Genomic DNA, 19,979 nt, shown 5'->3' with positions numbered 1-19,979 from the left:
CCACCTTTTGTCGATTGTGGCTCGTCATTGTGCACTGTGTTTACTAATCTGCAACGCTGCGCTTCACTTTTTGAACACGTATTGTATGTGGCGATAGTGTATCAATACTCTTTAGACAATAGCACCACACACTGCACCACTAAGAGTTCTATCAGCAGAAATGAATAAATAACTTAACACTCTAAGCACCAGTATAAGATAAGGGCTGTTAAATGTGTTATTTGCTAATGGGTCCAAGGAAGAAGAAAACATTTTTAAAGAGTTACTCCCCATACAAAAGACTTATTAAATGCAAATATACACTTATTTAGGGTAGTATATTAAATTCCTGCCAATAATTCTGATATTGAACCTTTCACTGACACTGTCCACTATAGAGATCGACCTTCACGTAGCTCATCTGTGCAAGCAGCAGTTTTTTTTTTATAGTTATGTTACATTTGCTGTTGTTTTTTATTGTTAGGTCACTTGTTTCTGACCTGACAGGGTTTTCTGTTTTCATTGTCGGAACTCAGCCTGAGCCCAATGCAGCTGATGTCATCTGTGTCAAGTTTGGGTTATTTTGTCCACGACTTGCAACCGTTGCTATGGTTTTGCAGACAGGGGGCAGTGTCCATCAATATGCACACAGGGATGCAATGTATATAAATAAATAAATAGATATGGCACTACATTCCGAGTAACCAAACACAGCCTGAAGCTGATTTTTATGTAGGTACCTGGCGGGACCCATCAGGTTTTACGTCATCCTCAGGGCCTCAGGTCAGATATCTATGCTCAATTTCACACTGTCACGATTTTAGACAACTATGAGAGCAAATGTCCCCAAATGGGCTCTTTGCACAGTAGCTGTTTTCTCACGTCACAGTGGGAAAAGCACGGGTGTAAATAACCCAATTAATGATGGCTGAGTTCCATTTACTGTAGCTTCCTCCCTTTCAGAGTGCATGCTGACTCACTGTCATCCTGTTCTGACTTACAAGAACCAAACAGAGCCATCGTTACTGTGAACACCTGTGTTTGTCCTGCTAAAACTTACTTTAACCCCAACCGTGTACATAAACCATAACTAAGTACACCTTAATACCATGATAAACCAACCGAAACCCAATAAGCAGTAATGCATCTATAAGCTTACCCGTGTTATTCAGTGTTACCAAGACGACAAAGGACCTGGTACCATTAGGGCAGTAAGTCAAGAGATGGTCAGGTGGGTTATCGGAAAGTAGAGACAGCTTTCAAACACAGTCACAAAGTTTATTTCTTCTTTACTAAAATTCTATTTCTCGGACACGTGACTTGCCCTCAGCTCTGTGGAAAGTTCCGGCTGTCCGCGGAAAGCTTTGGGTGGTTGGGAAGAAAATATTACTGCCGTGACTGTGCTTAAAAATCAGCCATTGGTCAAAGTGTCTGCAAGAGCACACACATGCAAGAATGCGCACGCGCGTACACACGCACACGCACACACGCACACACGTACAGACCCTCTTAGATCTTCCTTTGAAACAGGCGGCTGTCTGTCTGTTGACACAGGGTTTCATCATTGCTGTGGCCCAGATGGTGTGTGTGTTGGGGGTTAGCCACAAGGCTTGTATCCAATCCATCCAAAACTTCCTACAGACTGCAGGAGTGAAATTGATTTTAACTTCGTTTTTTTTTTTTTTTATATATATAAGTGCTTCGGGTTTTCTCAGTTTGCCTTCGTGTCTACCTCCTGAATTGTGAACAATATTTCCCATGAGCCCACAGTGTCATAAATCCCCCCCCCCCCCCCTCTGGTGTGGATATCGACCTTGCCGGCGACAGTGTCACTGTTCCACCGTCATGTGAAAATTAGCAAGGTGTGTCGGCCCTCCAGTAAACTAACACCATCATCCTGGTGTTATTTGATGAACTATACCAATAAATGTCTCATTAGCGGCTCCATTGCCGGGTCAATGATCTCACCTAAAATTAATGCAGGATATTTAAAGAGGCTGGGGAGAGGACAGTCTGCTCAACAGTCGGGGAAACAGCAGAGGTCACCTCATGCCCGTTTGTTTTCAGTGGTAGAAGTGGTTGATTTAAAACTTTCTTTTTTTTTTTTACTCATCGCTTTCAAAGAGAAGTAGGTCAATGAAGATCTGATCCTACCCAGCAATTAGAATTATATCAATGAAAACATTTGGATGAGATTATATTTTATTGATTCCACATCATGCAAAAGGCTCAGCGTACATAATAAGATTAGTAATTTCATGTTTTCCAATCCGTGTTCGAAATAGAATGCATTACAGACCCTTGCACATCCCTTTAAATGCACAGGTGTGTTGTCTCGAGGTAGATCCGTCAATTACTCGCACAAAGCAGCTGCTTTATACTGTATATCATCAGCCTTATAACCAGCAAAGATGCTTAAATGGTAAATCAACCGGGGAAACCGCAGGAAACTTGCAGTTCAGTTCGTATTTCATTGTTGGTGTCATGTCAAAGTGCAATTCTATCTTTCATTCTGATTCTCACTCACAGGTCAAAGAGCAGTCTGTCAATCTTCTTGTGAGTTCCTGCTGGTGCAGCGTTATTTTATCGTTCCTGCTTTGTAACGAAAGTGTCCAAAGTTAGAATTTTAGACAAACAAACAAAAGGTAATTCAAGTCAATGAAGAGGAATACATGACCTTAAGTTTCTTAACCATAGGTTTTTAAGTTCTTTGTTTCCTGTTTTATTTTGTACGTGTACCTTGTTCATTTTTACTTCCTGTCCTGATTTCCCTTCTGATTGTCTGCCATTGTCTGTATTTAGTCTCTGTGCTCCCCAGTTTCTAATGCTGGGATTAGACTACATGACTTTAGGCTGATTTTCAAGTTGATTATGAACTTTGGGAACGGAGCACGGACGTGTAGTGTAAGGGTGCATTCACACCCGCCCTTCTAAATCGAATCCTAGTTCGTTTGCTAATTCGAAGGTCCGGTTCATTTGGGCAAGTGTGAATGCACAACCGGACTGTGGTCCGCCTAAAAAACGTAGGTCTCAAAGGCAGGAAGCGGACTACAACGCAGGGCATTGTGGGTAAACACAACCAAAACATGTGTAGAACAATAGGCAGGAGAAATGGCTGCGTGCATTGTTGCAGCGTATATGCGTCGTATATGTTGTTCAAAAGGTGCAGTGTGAAAAGAAAACTCGGACCAGCTGAATGCTGCAACCCCCAATTGAACCGAGTCCCCCTAGCAGACTATAAGTGTAAAAACGACCTAGCATAACTCAAGAACAGGGATTTGGTGTCTGGGATGCTCCACGACACCCAGATAAGAATTTTCTTTTTTTCCCGCCCTTCTCTGACATCTTCTAAGACGTGCTCCTGGACGTTGACCAATAGCACAGAAAAATACATGGTGAAGAGGATGAGGGATGCTGCTGCTGTTAGGGCCGACAACTCCTTGGCTCACCTTGATGACCTATGAACTCCCGCAGTGTAGTGAATGACGATTGGTCATACTTACAGTGTTGCCAGTCCCCCCAAACAAGGCACGGCAAGAATCCATGCTAATCTGGCATGACGTTGTATAGTCTAATCCTGCCATAAGATAAACCTGGGGTCATGACACTAGCAGGGGTTGAAAATCACTTTGTGTTGTCAGAATAAATAGTACTGTTGAGTATTTCACCTCATATATTTGTGCCATTGCCTTCAGTGAAGGACATGTTGTGATCGAAGTGGATCATGTTTATTGTAGAAATCCGTCCTGTGCTCTGCTCTTGGGTGAAGCTCAGAATTACAGAATGTCCCATGCCATTGAGAATACCACAAAAAAGCACCCCTAATCACAGGTAAATGTATCGCAAATGCTCATTTCCATGCTGTGCCGCTTTAAGAACGACATTAGTTCTCTCAGCTCCCCAAACACAAACGCTTTTTGGCAAAATGGCTCTTTTGGAGCCGAAGGTAGAAAGCGCGGATCCGCGATGCTGCTGGTGGACATCTCCTACTGCTGGAGCTTATAGATCCATCACGAGTCTGTCACATGGTTTATGATGAGGAGACTGACAAAAGACGAAGTGGTGCAATAAGAGAGTCAGACCAGCATTCTCTGAAATATGGACCTGAGCGCAGCTTAGGAAATACAGCAGGGGGAACTCAGCTGTGAGTGTGGTGGGGCTCATCCATGTGAGACTCGAGTAGAACCATTTATCATCTTGTGTTGGTCTTTCTGAACAGGGAGAGAATGGGAGGATCAATCATGGTTATGCGTGGGGGAAAGAGCTATTGCCAATTGAGATATACGGCTCAATCAATTTCAAAGACTGAATTCAATTAATTTAATATTTTTTAAAAAAAAATACCCAGGCCAGGCAGGGGGAAAGCGCCGACTGTATGCATCAGGAAAAATAAAGCAAATTAGTCCAGTATCTGGCTGATTTTGATGGGTAGGACAGTGAGTCTCCTGCAAGACAACCAGCATCCTGCAAACAGTGGTTACGGTTGCAGTGTAGAAACGTAATCCGCCGATATTATTAACTGCATCCAAAGTCACTGTAGATGCATCATTTACATTAAATAATATACGTTAAATAATACAGTGTCATTCAATTCAATTAGAAATATAATCATAATCTTTGTAATATCCTGTAGTAGTGTGTGACGTGACAGTTATTTTAGTGTGTGCAAGTGTGAGGTGAGAGAGAAGAATAACTGAAGGTTATCATTCTTCATAGTTTGAACCTTTCTGGACGTTGTGTGTTCAAATAGAAGCCCTATTCCCTCACACAGATGCAGTAATATGTGGAGTATGTGCTATGCCTTTGTCATGATGCGATTGTATCACTATACACAGGCCGCTACGTCGTTTGCATGTCTAGTTGGTCAGTACGGGGCCAGTCAGACATCCAAATAATATTTACAATGATATTTCACGTACTTTCAAAGTAAAAGTGATTGTTTTGATACGGAATGATAAATAGTTCACAATATAAATGTGTTTATTATGCAAAATTAATCCAGTAATTAAAAAAAAAACTCATCATAATGATAGTAAGTGGTGGGCCACATTAAATTAATAGGGGGGCTGCATGTGGCCCGCGGGCCATGAGTTTGAGACCTCTGACTTAGTCAATGTGTCTTGCTATTCTGATTTATTGTAAGTTCTGTGAATCAGTCGTATCGATAATCCCCTCCTGAATCGGACAGTTGAACATGTACAATACAAGTACTCTGCCTGCTGTAAGAAAATAAAGTCAAATACAGAACCTCTCGAAACATGACAAAGCACAAAATGTGAGCCTTCAAATAAACTGAAAAATGTCTTTTCAGTACTGCCACTGTTCCTGTTCATCAAGCAAGGAAAAATATCACCATTCCGGGGGAGAAAACAATTATCAACTATTATTTGTAGCACATAAATGAACCCCAAGAAATTAATTAGCCATTATGCTACCATGAGAGACCTTGCAGGAAGTCTGCCTGCTTTTCATTGCTTGGCATTATTGGGTTGGTCACAAGTGAGCAGTCTGGCAGGTTATCGCAGCAATCAGCAGGATGACAAAGAGTCTATTTTCCTTTTCACTGATCTTTATATTTGTTCGCCTCCATTCCCGATCTTTCAGATTGATTCCGCAGACTCCACAGCCCTTACTCTGACGGTCGCACTATAAAGGTGCTCGATAAAATTTGAAGTGAAAACAATTTAGATCTATACGGCCTTTGACAAGAAAAACAGCAAATTCGGATGCCAACGCTAAAGGCAATTTTCACTCGGTTCGATTTCTCGACATAAGTCAGGATGTTCAGCAACCTACGACAAGATCGAAGGGGTTGAAAGGAGACTATGTAGGGCTTCATTACAACAACATAACAAATGAGTCACAATTTGATATGGCGCTGTTTCTCAGTGGCTTTTCACCCCCCCAGCATCAACTTTAGTCTGATTATGTTTGTTGTCACCCACATGGATTGCTATACAATTTGGTAAACATACTCTTGATCCACCAAAGATGACTCATAATTGCTTTAGTGACCCACTGACTTTCCTTTTCGTGCTCCTAGCTGTCAATTTATTGATACATAATTTATTTGACGGGTTGGGACAAAATTCAGATCAGCTTTCAAACAACAGTACATAAAAGGATTCTTATATCTAACTAATAAGGACTGTCTGTCCCTTGACTTCTAATTTCAAGCCATGATTGGGGTCAAAAAACACGTTGTTTTTTTTTTTATTTCTAAAGCCATTCAGCCTCCACTGTTTCATACTGGCATTCATTGTAGTTTGTGTTTAGTGCTGCTGGAGGACCACATAGATCATTGTGACAATATCGCATTGTGCCAAGTGTGTACAATTCACAAAAGTACTTGATACTACTTGTGCTTGCAGCTCCTGAGGTCCTTAGTTTCATGAACTACTTATTATTGAAGACATGTGTACTTACTGAACAAGGCACAATCTTGTTCAGTTTAAGGAACTTTGTACGTGGATTACTTCCAAAGTACACAGTACAAGTAATTGACAGTACTTGTGCTAGTAGCCCATGAGGTACTTAGTGTAGTATAAGTTTCATGAACTTCTTATTGAAGTAATCTGTTTTATTCCACATCAAAGTTAGAGAAAAAGGCGTAATCTTGTTCAGTTTAATTGATTTTATCTCTGGATTACTCAGAAAGTACACAGTAAAAGTACTTGCTAGTACTTGTGCTAGTATCCTGTAAGGTACTTGGCGTAGTAGTATATGTTAAATGCACTACTTATTGAAGAAATGTATTTTATTCCACATCAAAGTTACACAAAGAGGCGTAATCTTGTTCAGTTTAAGGCATTTTGTCTATGGATTACTCCGAAAGTGCATTACTAAAGTACTTGATAGTACTTGTTCGAGTAGTGTTTCATGTACTTAGTCCAGCAGTGTGTATTTCATGAAGATACAGGTTTTATCCCACATCAGACCTAGTGGAAAATACTTCTTTATTTGCAATAACACCTTATTTTGAAGTGAATGTGTAAACTTGCCTTACCGTAGTCAAGTCCGACATATTGTCACACATATTTACAGTATATAATTTGCTCGCAGGGTGTGGGTTCGATTCCCGGCTCCGCTAGTCTACATGCCGATGTGTTCTTGGGCAACACACTTAACCCCACGTTGCTCCTGATGCCTGTGCCGTGTATTCGGTTCATTTCAGTGCTTTTACCGTAAAGTTTACAGTATAAGTGTGCTCAAATTTAGGGGCGTGGCTGGCTTGACCATGAACGTGTGATTGACAGCTGGCTTGACCGCAGCATTGCCCATGTGTAATGCTTTTTGTACATGTATGCCACTGGTCCATGCCATTTCATCATCGCCGAGAGTCCGTCACGGACAGAGAGCCGCAATCAATGTCACAGGTGTCCTTGCTAATCAGGAGTTATTGGGTGCACCTGTGTTCGGTCTCAGCTGAGTGTAATCAGTCTGGCTGTGAGGTTCTACAGGTAGGTTTTCAAGTATCTGAGTTGAGTGTGAGTTGGAAGGTTGTTGGTTGTTTTTTTTCTTCTATTTTTGGCCGTTAATTGTTTTCCCCTCTGTCCAGTAACTCCCACTTCACTTTAGGTGTTGGGCTCAGTACTTTTGTTCATGTATCACATTGATAGAATCGGTGAAAGGCTTGGGGGAGTTGTTGGGGAGGGGTTTTTGTCCCTTTTTGTGTCATGGTAGTATTTTGTTAGTTTTCCAAATTGGGAACTCTGATTTTCAGCTTCTGTTTATGGAGAAATGTTTCAAGGTGTATAACAAAATACCTCCCATTTACAGTGTATTGTTCAATAAATATAATTACATATTTTTTACCCAAACTGGGCACTGGAGCAGTGCTTTTCTGATCCCGCGGAGCAATGGGGATTGTGTGCCTTGCTCAGGGGTACCCCAGCCCTTGACCAGTCTCAGATTTTGAACCGGCAACCCTCTGGTTACAAGCCCAATTTCTTTCCTCTTGGCCATGAGCTGCCGAAGCCTAAATGAGATCAAATGTATAACAAGAAAGTCTTAATCTGAATAAAGGCATGATTTTCTGCACCAGGAATTGTACAAGATTGCTAGTAACCTGGATAACTCATGCGTTACAGCTAGGCTAGGCTAGGCTAGGCTAGGCTAGGCTAGGCTAGGCAAGGCAAGGCAAGGCAAGGCAAGGCAAGGCAAGGCAAGGCAAGGCAGCTGTATTTTCATAGCACATTTCATACACAAGGGCAACTCAATGTGCTTTACATAAATATATAATAACATTTAAAATTTGGAAACATAAATTCACAATTTGAACCAAACCCAATTAATACAAAGACAAAATGAAAACAGACTAAATGGAGCATAAGATATGCAATATAACACTATTGTATAACAATAATTTACGCAGAAGATTAAACTTTAAAGTGCTTTAAAAGAGCTCAAACATAAGCATGTGAGAAAATAAATGTTTTTAACCTGGATTTAAAAATGCCCACTCGTGTGCAGCATGACAGCTAAATGCTGCTTCACCGTGTTTGTGTCCCTAGTGGGATTGGTGCACTAGACTGCACACAGATCCACATTTAACGTCCCTCAGGGAAACATGTAGGAGATCTTCCACTGCAGAGTGTACAACTTTTTTTTATGATAATGAGTTGAATTGCAAATATGATGATTTCTGTGGAGCAGTGGTTAGTAAGTGAGGAGCTCATTTGCAAAAAAATTGTGTTTTCACCTCTTCTTACATTTCCATTACAAGGTGTTGCTTACTTGGTGAAAAACACATCCTCTCCACATCAGTAAATCTGTGGGTCTATTTCGTGTAAGTCGTGAATGCACACTTACCAGGATTAGTTACACCTGGCTTGACCAAGCCACACATTCTAATCCTGGTTGGGCATTCGTGCAATGGATTAAGCCAGGATGAACTCAGTAGCATAGGTTAAGCCTCACTTTCTCAGATATCATCGATTTCTTTATTCTACTTTTGTGCAACATCCCCCCCTGATCTGTATGTTAACACACTGTTTGGTGACCTTCACTTGCCTCGGCTGTTGTTTATAAAAAAGAAAACAAAAAACTTTCCACATCGCTGTTGTGTCGTGCACATGAGGTAAAGGAGCAAGAAATAAAGAGACAAAGACGAGGACAGGGTAAGCTGGAATTCATCAGTCTGCGAGACGAAAACGGATCCATGCATCACACTGGACAGGTCATTTGTGCAATGCTGCATTTGAGTGTTCTCGAGATTAGGAGGCATAATAATTTCTGAAGGGCATGCTTTATGTTAATGTGACAGGCTTGGCTGTATATTTCTGCTGAGGCACCGTCTTTGTGGCACTTAATTTTACTTTAATGGAACTGTTGTGTTGGTATCAACAGCCACCTCAGAGATTTAAACCCGTCCTGAATTAAGTCGTTTTTATAGCAAGAGGACGTCCTCTGATAATTTCTCACGTGTGTGGACGTAAACCAAGGACAGTCCAGATGAGCCAGCTTTCATCACCAAGGACAAAGAATATAGTTTTGACATGTGGACACTTTTGCTGGGTCCTTTTTTAAAAGTTAAAAAAAATCTGTATTTTTTTTGTTTTTCTGACTTTTTTTGTTTTTTCTCCCCCTCTCCTGCTGCTCTGTGTTTGGGAGTTTGATGCTTTTTTTCCCCTCAGTCTGGGCTAAAAATAAATCAGTGTTGTACTGCAATGAAAACAGAACAGAACCAACAGCATTGATTAAATATATTTTGGAAAACTGAAGTTGGTCTGTCGCCCACTGTTAGCAGGGACTGGCTGCAACGCGCTCTCTCCACAAACCTCAAAGGATAAGCTGTGACGGCCTGATGGATGAAGAGAGGTTGGTTTAGATTGTGCCGCAACACTCAGCTGCACTTGTCTAGGTGTAAAAATTAAAAGCCACACCTTATGTTATAAAATCAAATATGAGCCTGAACACTTTTGCCTTCTTTGAACAGCAGCAGCACATTGTCCCAATTCCCCATCAAACTTACCCAGTTGGAAAAATAACAAAAAATGACATTTTGATGTGAATCAATTTTTTAGTGGACTTCAATTTTCACTTCAACATCAGTTTGGTAGAACAAATGATTTAGATTTGATCAGAATAGTCCATCCATCCATCTGCTAATATGGGTATTGGGTAAATTGGACAAGATGCTTGATGCTTGGTGCAAGATGCTTCCATTTCTTCCCACAGGGTTAGAGTTCAGGGATCAGCTTTTTTGGCTCCCAGTACCAATCCCATCAGTATCTGCCAATCCCAAGTACTGGTATTTGCCTTGATAACAGTTGCTCAGTACAGTCAGTAAAATGAATATTTGTCAATGAAATTTGGAGGAACAAGGAGAACAGACTCCTGTGTTATCTGTCTGTGCTGGGTCCACACTGTGTGTGGCGTGTGAGATAGCAGCAGTGTTATGCTGAGATTTGCCTTTAAAACATACTTTTATATACTCCAAATACTTGGTTCGAGTCCTCTCCAGGTCAAGGGCTGGGATGCCCCTGAGCAAGGTACCCTATCTCCATTACTCATTGTTAACTGGACACTCCAATTTGACCCTAGCCACGGGGAGGGGCACATCCAGTGTACTCCATCGTGCCAGTCCCAAGCCCATATAAATGGGAGGATTGCATCAAGAAGGACATCCAGCGTAAAAATCTCTTCCAAATCAAATATGCGGATCATCCACTGAGGTGTCGCCTAGAGAGGAAGAAGCCATTCATTCTGTGGAGCATTTATGAGGTCAGGCACGGATGTTGGACAAGAAGGCCTGGCTCACAATCTCTGTTCCAGTTCATCCTAAAGATGCTTGATGGGGTTGAGGTCAGGGCTCTGTGCAGGTCAGTCAAATTCTTCCACACCAAACTTGTCAATCCATGTCTTTATAGTCCTTGCTCTGTGCACTGGGACACAGTCAGATTGGAATAGAATAGTTAGAAGCACAGCATTGTCCGTAATGTCTTGGTCTGCTGAAAGCATTAAGATTGTCCTTCACTTTTAGTGTATGTTGAAACTCTGGTGAAAGATATTTTCATTGGCTGTTTTCTGGTAAACACTAGAGCTCACTAGTAGTAGTAGTAGTAGTAGCTGATGCAGCTTGCATCTACTGTGGATCAGCTGCCATGAGGCTGCAGGTACTGCTGGTAGAGGAGAAGAAGGAAAGGTCAATGTTCATCCAATGTGTTCCCAGAAGACAGAGAGGAACGAATCAAGACGAGCCATCGTATTGAATTATGACTAATTACATCAAGCACGGGTAGTATCAAGTGACTGTCGATCTCTGATCAGTTAAAAAAAAAAAATGCTCAAGTCGGCTCCAATACCCATCCCGATACTTGAAATTGAGATTGGGAATGAAACTCAACATTCAACTCTGCCCACGGCAGTTTTAACTGTCATAATTTGACTTTCTATTATTAATAGTGATCTGGTACGAATCCCTTTTTTAAAAACTTTTCGAGCAAATACAAACACGTCCACCGAGTACCAAGCAGAGCGCTTCACTCGATCTTCTCTTGTCTTTTGAGCGACAGGGGTCTTACTGCAGTTTGTTTCTTGCTCTGAGGTTTTATTTTGAATCACTTCAGTCTATCCCCCCCAACCCCCACCCCCCCTGGGCTCACAGTGAGGCACAGCCAGGCCTCCATGGTTCAGTGGCCCGATCGATTTCCCTCCACAACACTTGTCTGGATAACCCTGTGCTCCTTTGCAGCCTCAAATTGTCAGAGCGACCGCAGTGATGAATTGAAAAGAGTCTCAACACAAAGAGGTCATGCGGGTACTGTGAATGCACCACGGACAGAAAGAGAACGCAACGAAAGTGATGAGAGGAAAAGTTGTCTTTTACAAAATGAAGATGCAAATCATCTTAATGAATATACTGAAGGGTAGGAGTAAAGTTTTTATTTGGGAGACACCGAGTCCTCTCATGATGTCTCACTTTGTTGTTATGTCTGACACATTCACTGCAAACACTGTCTCTGTGGTGTTCAACAGACCAGCTGACACTCGAAAGCTGAGCGCGCTCAGTTGAAGCTTGGCAGTTACAGATAGTACACGGAAAAGCTAGTGTCATTTAAATAGCACAATAATGTCAAGGGCCATAACTTGAACATGAGCTAAAGGAAACACATCAGAGAGAGGTTCCGCTGTGGAAGAGTGAAGTGACATTTCAGAAGTTAAACTATTAAATAAAGTGAAGTGAATGACAACGGAGAACGCTGAGAGGATTGAATAGTTTTTTTTTTCCAGGAAAACAGTTTGGCTCGTCGTTCCGGTACACAGCCTGTACTGTGCTGCGCTGTAATAAGCAGCCTTTTGGAGATAAGTTCTTGAATGTGCTTTGTCTGACAATCATCCATGTTGCTCGTGCACCTTTTCCTGTCCAGTTAATGCTCCACAAATATTCTTTGAAACAGCAAGACCTTTCAGCAATGACCTTCTGGGGCTTATTCCTCTTGTGCCAGGTGTAAATTGATTGTCTACTCACTGCAGTCTTGTGGACTAGGACAAGCGATACACTATATTATTAATGTATATGTAACTTTAATTTGATAATAATGTTTTTGAGCTATAGGCCATAATTATTAAAATAATAATAATAATAATAACATCTTACTCACTTGAATAACTGATCCAGATCATTAAGATTTTTTATTAAATGAAAATGTTCTTTGATTACACATGAACCCAAATGGTTATTTTTTTAGACCAGCGTGGCCACAGTTTGTGTGCAAAAATATCCTCTTAACAGCAGAACACTGTCCTAATTTAGTTTTCAGCCACTCCTCTGTTGCTGGCAGGAATATCAGCGGCCGTTAAGCTTTATCACATTGGTAATTTACTATTTTTGGAGGCTCTGAGAGACATGATTTGACGACTGCGATGGCAGCTTGACAGGGGCTCAGTAACAGCAGCATAAACGGGGAGAGAACTTTTGAATATTCTGCTGTCATTACACTGCTCTCATTCTTGTCCCTGGATGTCCGCGTTATCTAAATTCTCTTCGTGTTTTGTTTGCTCTTAAAATGTTGCCACGCTCCGAGTTCTTACCAATAAAGTCTTACACCAAGGTCAGGTTACACACGGTTTTAGTTTTTTTTACTGTGTCAGGTGAGGTGATCACGGCCATAAATGTGTGCTTTTTGTGACTTTACTGACAGACAAGACACACAAATGTGGTACCTGTCGTGAACAATCATCAGAACCAATGTGATGACAATGAAAAGAAGAGGGGGCTGGGCTATAGGGTACTGTGATACTGATACTTATACTACAACCTTCAGTTGAAAGTCAACTTGCTGTACCACTGAGCAACTGTCACCTCCCAAAAAGACCTTCTTGATCTCATCGATTCATCCTGCAGCCATTGTTACTTTTGCTCTCACTGGTCATGGTCACTGACACTGACATCTGTTCTAAGTTTTAAAAACCAAGGCTATTAAACAGGTTTACTAATTTGTAGCAAATGTAATGTTTGTTGTATGAAGTTTTTTTTTTAATTCAAGTCCAGTATCACCACACTTTGAATTTAATTTTACTGCCCTTTAATATTAAAAATAAATAAATAAATACAAGAGTGACACTGGCTTGGAGTGAATAACACAGCAGTTACTTTTCTATCAATTACAGTCAAGCACAGGTGACTCCTGGTTGGTGGGGGGGGGGGGGGGGGGGTCCCCAAATCAAATTCAGCTTAGGGTCCCATAAAGGCTTGGTCCGACCCTGCTGCAGTATGTGGACCTTGAAGGTTGAGGGCAGCAAATGCTTGTCCGTGTTTTGTGGGGGGAAAAGCTCTAAAATGCTGCACAGCTGGTGTGTGTGACTTCAAAGGTCCAGGGCTGTGGGCATGTCGTCACGTTCTGCATATAATCTCTTTCTCCTCTCCCTCTTTCACTGTGTTTTTTTTTTTTGTCTGGTATTTCATTTCCATTGTGCCTCTGTGCTCATGTGACTTCTCTGTCTCGTTCTTTGTAAATATTTTTATCAGTTGGCTCACTTTTCTCACTCTATTTGCTCTATGTCGTACCCTCCCTCTCTCTCTCTCTCTCTCTCTCTCTCCCTCCCTTCCTTGCTCTTGCTGCGGCTCCTCTTGGTTCCAAATCGTCTCTGCTGTCTTCTGTCGTAGTGCATGTGGAAACTGGAAAGACTGAGTGAACATTATAAGGACAGTCTGTTACTGGCTTGGCAAAAACCAAAGAGTGATTATTTTCTTCTTCTTCTTCTTCTTCTTCATCTTCTTCTTATGTTGCTGACCCACTTTAAATTGAACGGGTGCTCCTTCTGAAATCTTCACAGAGTGACAGTGAAGTGGAGCATGCAGAAGTGGACGGACGTGGATATACTTTACTCTGCTCTGTGACTTTTCTCAGGACGAGACGTTGAGGATTTTTCTTTGTGAGGCTGACGTCTGGAGAGGGAATCTGGAGACAGGGGTGTTAGACAGAGATGGGGCAGTGAGTAGAGTGTGTTGCAGCCAGTGAGTTAACAAATGGCTGAACAGGATGAGCCATGCGTTCTCTTCACACCAGGTGCTTTTCCATCCTCTCTCTGTAATTACAGTCATTTTTAATTCAAAATTCTACTATAATAACTTATTCGTCCCCCAAGTAATTAAATCTTAATTATTTTTTTTTTTCCTTCTGTGGTTGTCTCATATCACCCAGACTGTCTCTTTGGGTGATATGTAAGTGAGATATCTGGAAAAAAATCAGGTGATGACAGTCATTACTATTATGGGGTTATCTCAGTCATGAAGCTGTTGGTCTGTCAGTTTCAATCACTCTGCCTTCAGCCATGCACCTCGTTGGTGCTCCACCTTTATGGGGTCCCATGAAGGGGGCCACCTGCCAGGCCCCCGGGCTCATTGTCCTCTATCACAGAGCCTGGGTGGTGTGGCTGATTCTGGGATGTATCGCCGCAACTGCAAAGCGGAGTGTGTCCCTGTCATGGAGGTCGGAGAACTCCGTGACCCCTGGACTTCCGGTGGCAGCGGCTCCCTATGCTCGCGCTGAGCCGCATCACCCGCATGCGGCCGGGTACCACTCCTCACTGCCCATCTCCATTTACAGACCTCCAGCATCGCTGAAGGGGGGTCATGGTGAGTTTAGTCCTTCTCATGGTTAACTTTCTCATGTTTTGGAGTATGCAAAATAAATCCCATTGGCTTTCAAAATTAATTATTGACTTCCCAATTTTATTCTTGTAAACCCGTTACAAGAATACCAGGGATATGGAAGGATGGAGGCAGTGGTGGCCCCTAAAGGCAGAGGCCAAAAGAAGAAGAAGAAGAAGATTATTGTAACCATGTTGGTTTAATGTATTTCAGGGCAGGTGTTTAGCTCCTTTAGTGCCAAACCTACAGATGGCACAGCTGTGTCACTCTCAGCTACTTGGTAGGTACTTTTTCTTGGCGACAAGAAGGAATAAGTGTTGGTGTGTGCAGTGGAGAGACAATCTGGGACTGGCAGCAATGAAAAGGGAAGAGAAACCGAATTCAAGTGCCCCGTCTTCATGGTGTTTAAGCTCATCTCAGATTTTACAGTCTTGGAGGGAAGTGTTGGAGCTTGTTAAGACATGTAATATTTTGGCTTTGCAAAGCGAACGTGAACTTTGTTCTTTCACTGTCTTCACTCTGCTGACCACGTTGGCTGAGCACTAGCACTGCGATAGAGAAAAGCACTCTAATTCCAGACACATCAGTGGGAACACGATGTGCCCTTTGAGACCTATCATTTTAGCAAGTATTGGGGGCAAAACTCACACTGGGAGGATGATGGGTTGGTTGTGGTGTGGAACAAAAAAAAAAAAAGACATTCACACCATGTCCAACACATGTCAGACCACTAAGACATTGCTTAAGGTGTTTTATAATGTGAAATTCAGTGGAGTTTTTTTGTATGGAGTGGGTGTTGGTGATGCTTTTAGGAAGCAATTCCACTTTTATCATGCATGAAACCCCCTAAATGATAGATTCTACATAAGCTTTGGACTTGTAAGACACTATATTATTTGTAACACTGGGTATTTAATGAGGCATGTTCACCCATAATGGACTGCCCCAGAAAAGTGAAGCCAATTTGGAATTGTCTGAAAATGAAATTTTCTTGAACAGCAATTAGGAGGCAAATTCACCGATTGCACTGTTCTTTTAAAAAATATATATATATCCATTTAAAAAGAAAAAAAAAATACAAATATTTTTAATTAACTAATTCTAATGATTCAGTTACACTGAAAACAGCTGCTTTGCAAGTCACTTGTTTGTGTGTGTCGCGTGCAAAAGGAAGTCACGGCAGTTTCATGCAGCCGTGCAGTGATGACTCCGCCCACGTTGCCTAGGTACTATTTTGTAGTGGAAAACCAACCTAAACCGTGCCGTGCCGAGGCGAGGCGAGCCGGGACCAGATGGAAAAGATGGCTATTGACAGCCAAAGTGCTCGCTTGCAGCTGTAGTTGGACATGATGCACCAGATGAGGGTTCACTCCTGCTCGTGAACACGCAGCTTTAAAATGCAGTCATTTACCATCAATTCATGATTATGTATGCCAAATAATTACAAGTGACAAAAATAGGAACATTTTGATTTGTCAGCTGGGTCAGTCTTTCTGTGCATCTCTGCCAGACACCAGCATGTTTAAAGTAATAGGATATATTCAGAGACAATCACCGATGATTTTTTTCTCTTAATTACTAACTGATTATATCATCCACAGTAATGAGCAATGCGAGAAAATCTGTCCCTGTTTTCACTTAACTGCAGGAAGTTAGTTTGACGACCGCCGATGTAATGGATCGGGATGGGAAACACAGTCGTTGGAGGCTTGTGAAGCCTCAGCACTGTTCACTAAACACGTAATTGACACCTTGTTGTTGTAGCGCTGATATACTGCATATACAGCATTAAACATACATACTGTAGTCTGAAATTACCTTGGTAATTAAATACAAGGGTTTCATTTTGTTACCAACAAACAGCTCTCTGTTCTCAGGTAACAGAAATTATTATTCCACACTTGAGGATGACATCTCCCTGCACCTCCTTTGACAGATTTATGAATCACATTAAAAGATCTTGGCCTGAAACTTGCATATTTCAACGCTAAAACTAATTTTTCTTTTTTCTTCTTTTTAAGAACGCCACTGAGCTACCTTCTGCCCTCAGGCCTTATTAAAAATGCCATTTTAACAATTGGGTACCAAATGCAGAACATGACGGATAATAATGGGACTGTGATTGGGTTGCCATATTGACCATGCAGATGCAGCAGCAGCTTTTATAGCATTGTTTTCATGTATCTCTATATCTGAGACCTTGAAATGACTTTTTAGACTTTTGGAACTCCTAATTTCCCTTTGTTTGGACTTTTATCTCCTGTTTCCCTGCAGTGTTTCTTCAGTATCTCTTGCGCATCCTAATACGTCCAATCTTAGCCCAGTTATCCCTGCCTCCCTTGTGTATTTAGTCGACGTGCTCCATGTCCTCTGGTCATTTCTTGAGTTCACTCCAACTTTCTGTTTTCTTACCAACCTGCCAGTCTGGCTACCAGAGACTTGGAAGCTGTTTGTTTACCAATCATTCATCGCTGCACCTACCTGTCTTTTCTGGAAACCATGCATTTTGTGTGAACGCTGAGGGAGTTTACCACTGTTACCATGGCAGTCTGTTTGCGAAGAGAAGTGTTTCCCGTGCTGTGCCATGTGTTTATGCAGAGATTGTTTGCTTTCCCTTTATGTCAGGTTCAAAACACGACTCATTACCTTTCACTGCATAAACCACATTGCTCTGTTTTTGCCTTGGAGTGTTGTCCTTGGGATGAATGAGGTTCTGTCTGCGAGTGTTGCAGGGTTTGAAGTGTGCGGGGATGTACTGTTGGTTCAAAAATCCTTTCTTAGTTTCTCAGAGACTCCGGCAACATATGGAATAACAATGTTTATTGCTGTTTTCTTCTGCAACAACTGGAATCTTTTTAAAGGAAATGCATGTGTTTTCCCCATATGTACAGCATAAAAACCTGAACCTGAAGCTGTAATCGTAGAATTTGCTTATATAGACACTGTGATTAGCATGATAATTTTTCTTTTTTATTATTATTGTCAAACTACCCAAAATACAATGTTAGGGTTTGAATTATCACCTACAACTGTACTGTAGAGTTATGCTGTGTGGACAAATTACATAAAAAGTGCGTTAATTCTTTGGGGTCAATTTTCAATTCATATTTTTAATGATGCACCAGGTTAGAGCACTTTAAAGGTGACATCGAATGCTTGTATCGCACATATATGTTAGTTATGGAGGTCTACTTACATATATCAACTTGTTTTCATGGTTAAAAACCTCCCAGTCGCTGCAAACGAGCCGATCAAAATATCTCCTCACTGACGCTCTCGTCAGCCGCGCTGTTTCAGACCAAAATCACACCCCCAGAACGTGGACTGTGTTGTGATTGGCCAGCCAACGAGAGCTTTCCCACTGTCCTGTGATTGGCCAGGTACCTGGAAGTGACATATTTGGTAGGCCAGCTCTCAGATACACAGCTCCCCCTCTGGCACGGTGGATGCTCTGCATCTCAGCAGCTACAACGAGAGTAGTTCTTCTTCTTCTGCGGTTGAATGTACGCAACCGGATGTGCCCGGACTAGTGCCCGCACCAGGAGGCGCTACGGTGGTGAGACGAGTGGTGAGGATTTCTGATGACATCATCAGCATAGGGAAGTGCCGATCCGCTTCGCAGAGCCCAGGAAAACAATAAAACCCTATTTTCTCAGCAGTGGCTGAACTGTTTGTTCTGAAACTTTATGGTTTCATAAACGAGGTAATGACACAGATACACACACATACACAGCGTTAATTGGAGCTTCCGGTCTATGTCCCCTTTAACAAGCAGCGTTTGTTTCCATTAGGGCAAAGCTAGAAAGATTTAACCTGACGATCTCGAGGCATTTAAACCCAAACCTACCCAAACCAACCTGCCTACTTCTTATCACCACTGGATCTTTGACTCAGCCTTTATCAACGCTTGAGTTGTGCTTCAGTTTTGGGACAGTTGTTTCTTACATTGGAAAGAAGCAGAGTAGTAGTACTTGCCGACAGAACCAAACATCAATCTTTCATGGGCATTTCACCAAAAACTATATTCTAATATAGTTTCTGGTGGTGGTCTTTTCTCAAAGGATACATATTTTGTCATGCTATAATCAGGGAGTGGGGAAATTGAAATTAAGTAGCAATAGAAAGATAAATCAGTCGCCTATTGGTGAATAGGCCTTGGTTTTTGTGGAGGAATAATGACTTAAATGAGGATTTTTGTTTTCCTTCTTCCTCTCGCTCTGCTCAGCTGGCACAACATACATCTTTGGCAAAGGAGGAGGCCTCATTACATTCAAATGGCCCGCCAATGAGAGACCCAGCACCAGGACAGACAGGCTGACTGTCGGCTTTAGCACCTCCCTGAAAGATGGCATCCTGGTTCGGATTGACAGCGCACCTGGCCTGGGAGACTATCTCATGCTACACATAGTAAGTTCTTACACAGTTTCAACTTTTTTTTTATCAGTCTGGAAAAGCCACAATTTGTTTTAAATCCCATGGTGAGGGTTTCAGATACATTTACCGACCAAAATATTAATTAAAACATTTAATAGTTATCATAAGAACAGTAATTGGGCACAGAACGTCTCAATAACCAATGAAAGCATGCTAACTGGGGATTTTAACCAACCAGATGTAGATTAGATTAGATTAGATAAGATTAGTTCTTATTGATCCCACACCAGGAAAATTCATTTATATTCAATGTACACTACTGTTTTGCCATTCACCCATTCACACCCACTTACTCACTCTCACATTTTTCTATCACACAATCTTTCATAGCCATTCACACCCTGCCTGCACAGCTGTCAGGAGCAACGTGGGGTTCAGTGTCTTGCCCAAGGACACATCGGCACATAGACTAGCAGAGCCGGGAATTGAACCCACAACCTTTGAGTTGAAAGACAAAAGCAAAGCTACC

General features: G+C 41.8%; 1 protein-coding gene across 11 annotated transcripts in view; it reads left to right on the top strand.

Moving 5' to 3' along the window:
• The window catches only part of nrxn3a (neurexin 3a), a 144,389-nt gene that overhangs the window by 106,717 nt on the left and 17,693 nt on the right, over window positions 1-19,979 (top strand). For 9 of the 11 annotated variants that reach the window (XR_009233718.1, XR_009233717.1, XM_058614638.1 and 6 more), the window contains one exon: window positions 19,302-19,483. Coding sequence is in view for 9 of the 11 variants with exons in the window: in XM_058614638.1 (XP_058470621.1) it covers window positions 19,302-19,483 (182 nt within the window). In the remaining 2 variants the exon portion in view is untranslated. Of the gene's footprint in view, window positions 1-14,064; window positions 15,062-19,301; window positions 19,484-19,979 lie in introns of those variants that run through there. The other 2 variants (XM_058614644.1, XM_058614645.1) reach the window with 2 other exon arrangements.

The sequence above is a fragment of the Solea solea genome, chromosome 18 (assembly GCF_958295425.1).
Source record: "Solea solea chromosome 18, fSolSol10.1, whole genome shotgun sequence".
Taxonomy (NCBI): domain Eukaryota; kingdom Metazoa; phylum Chordata; class Actinopteri; order Pleuronectiformes; family Soleidae; genus Solea; species Solea solea.
This window is presented reverse-complemented; position numbering and strand designations above follow the sequence as displayed.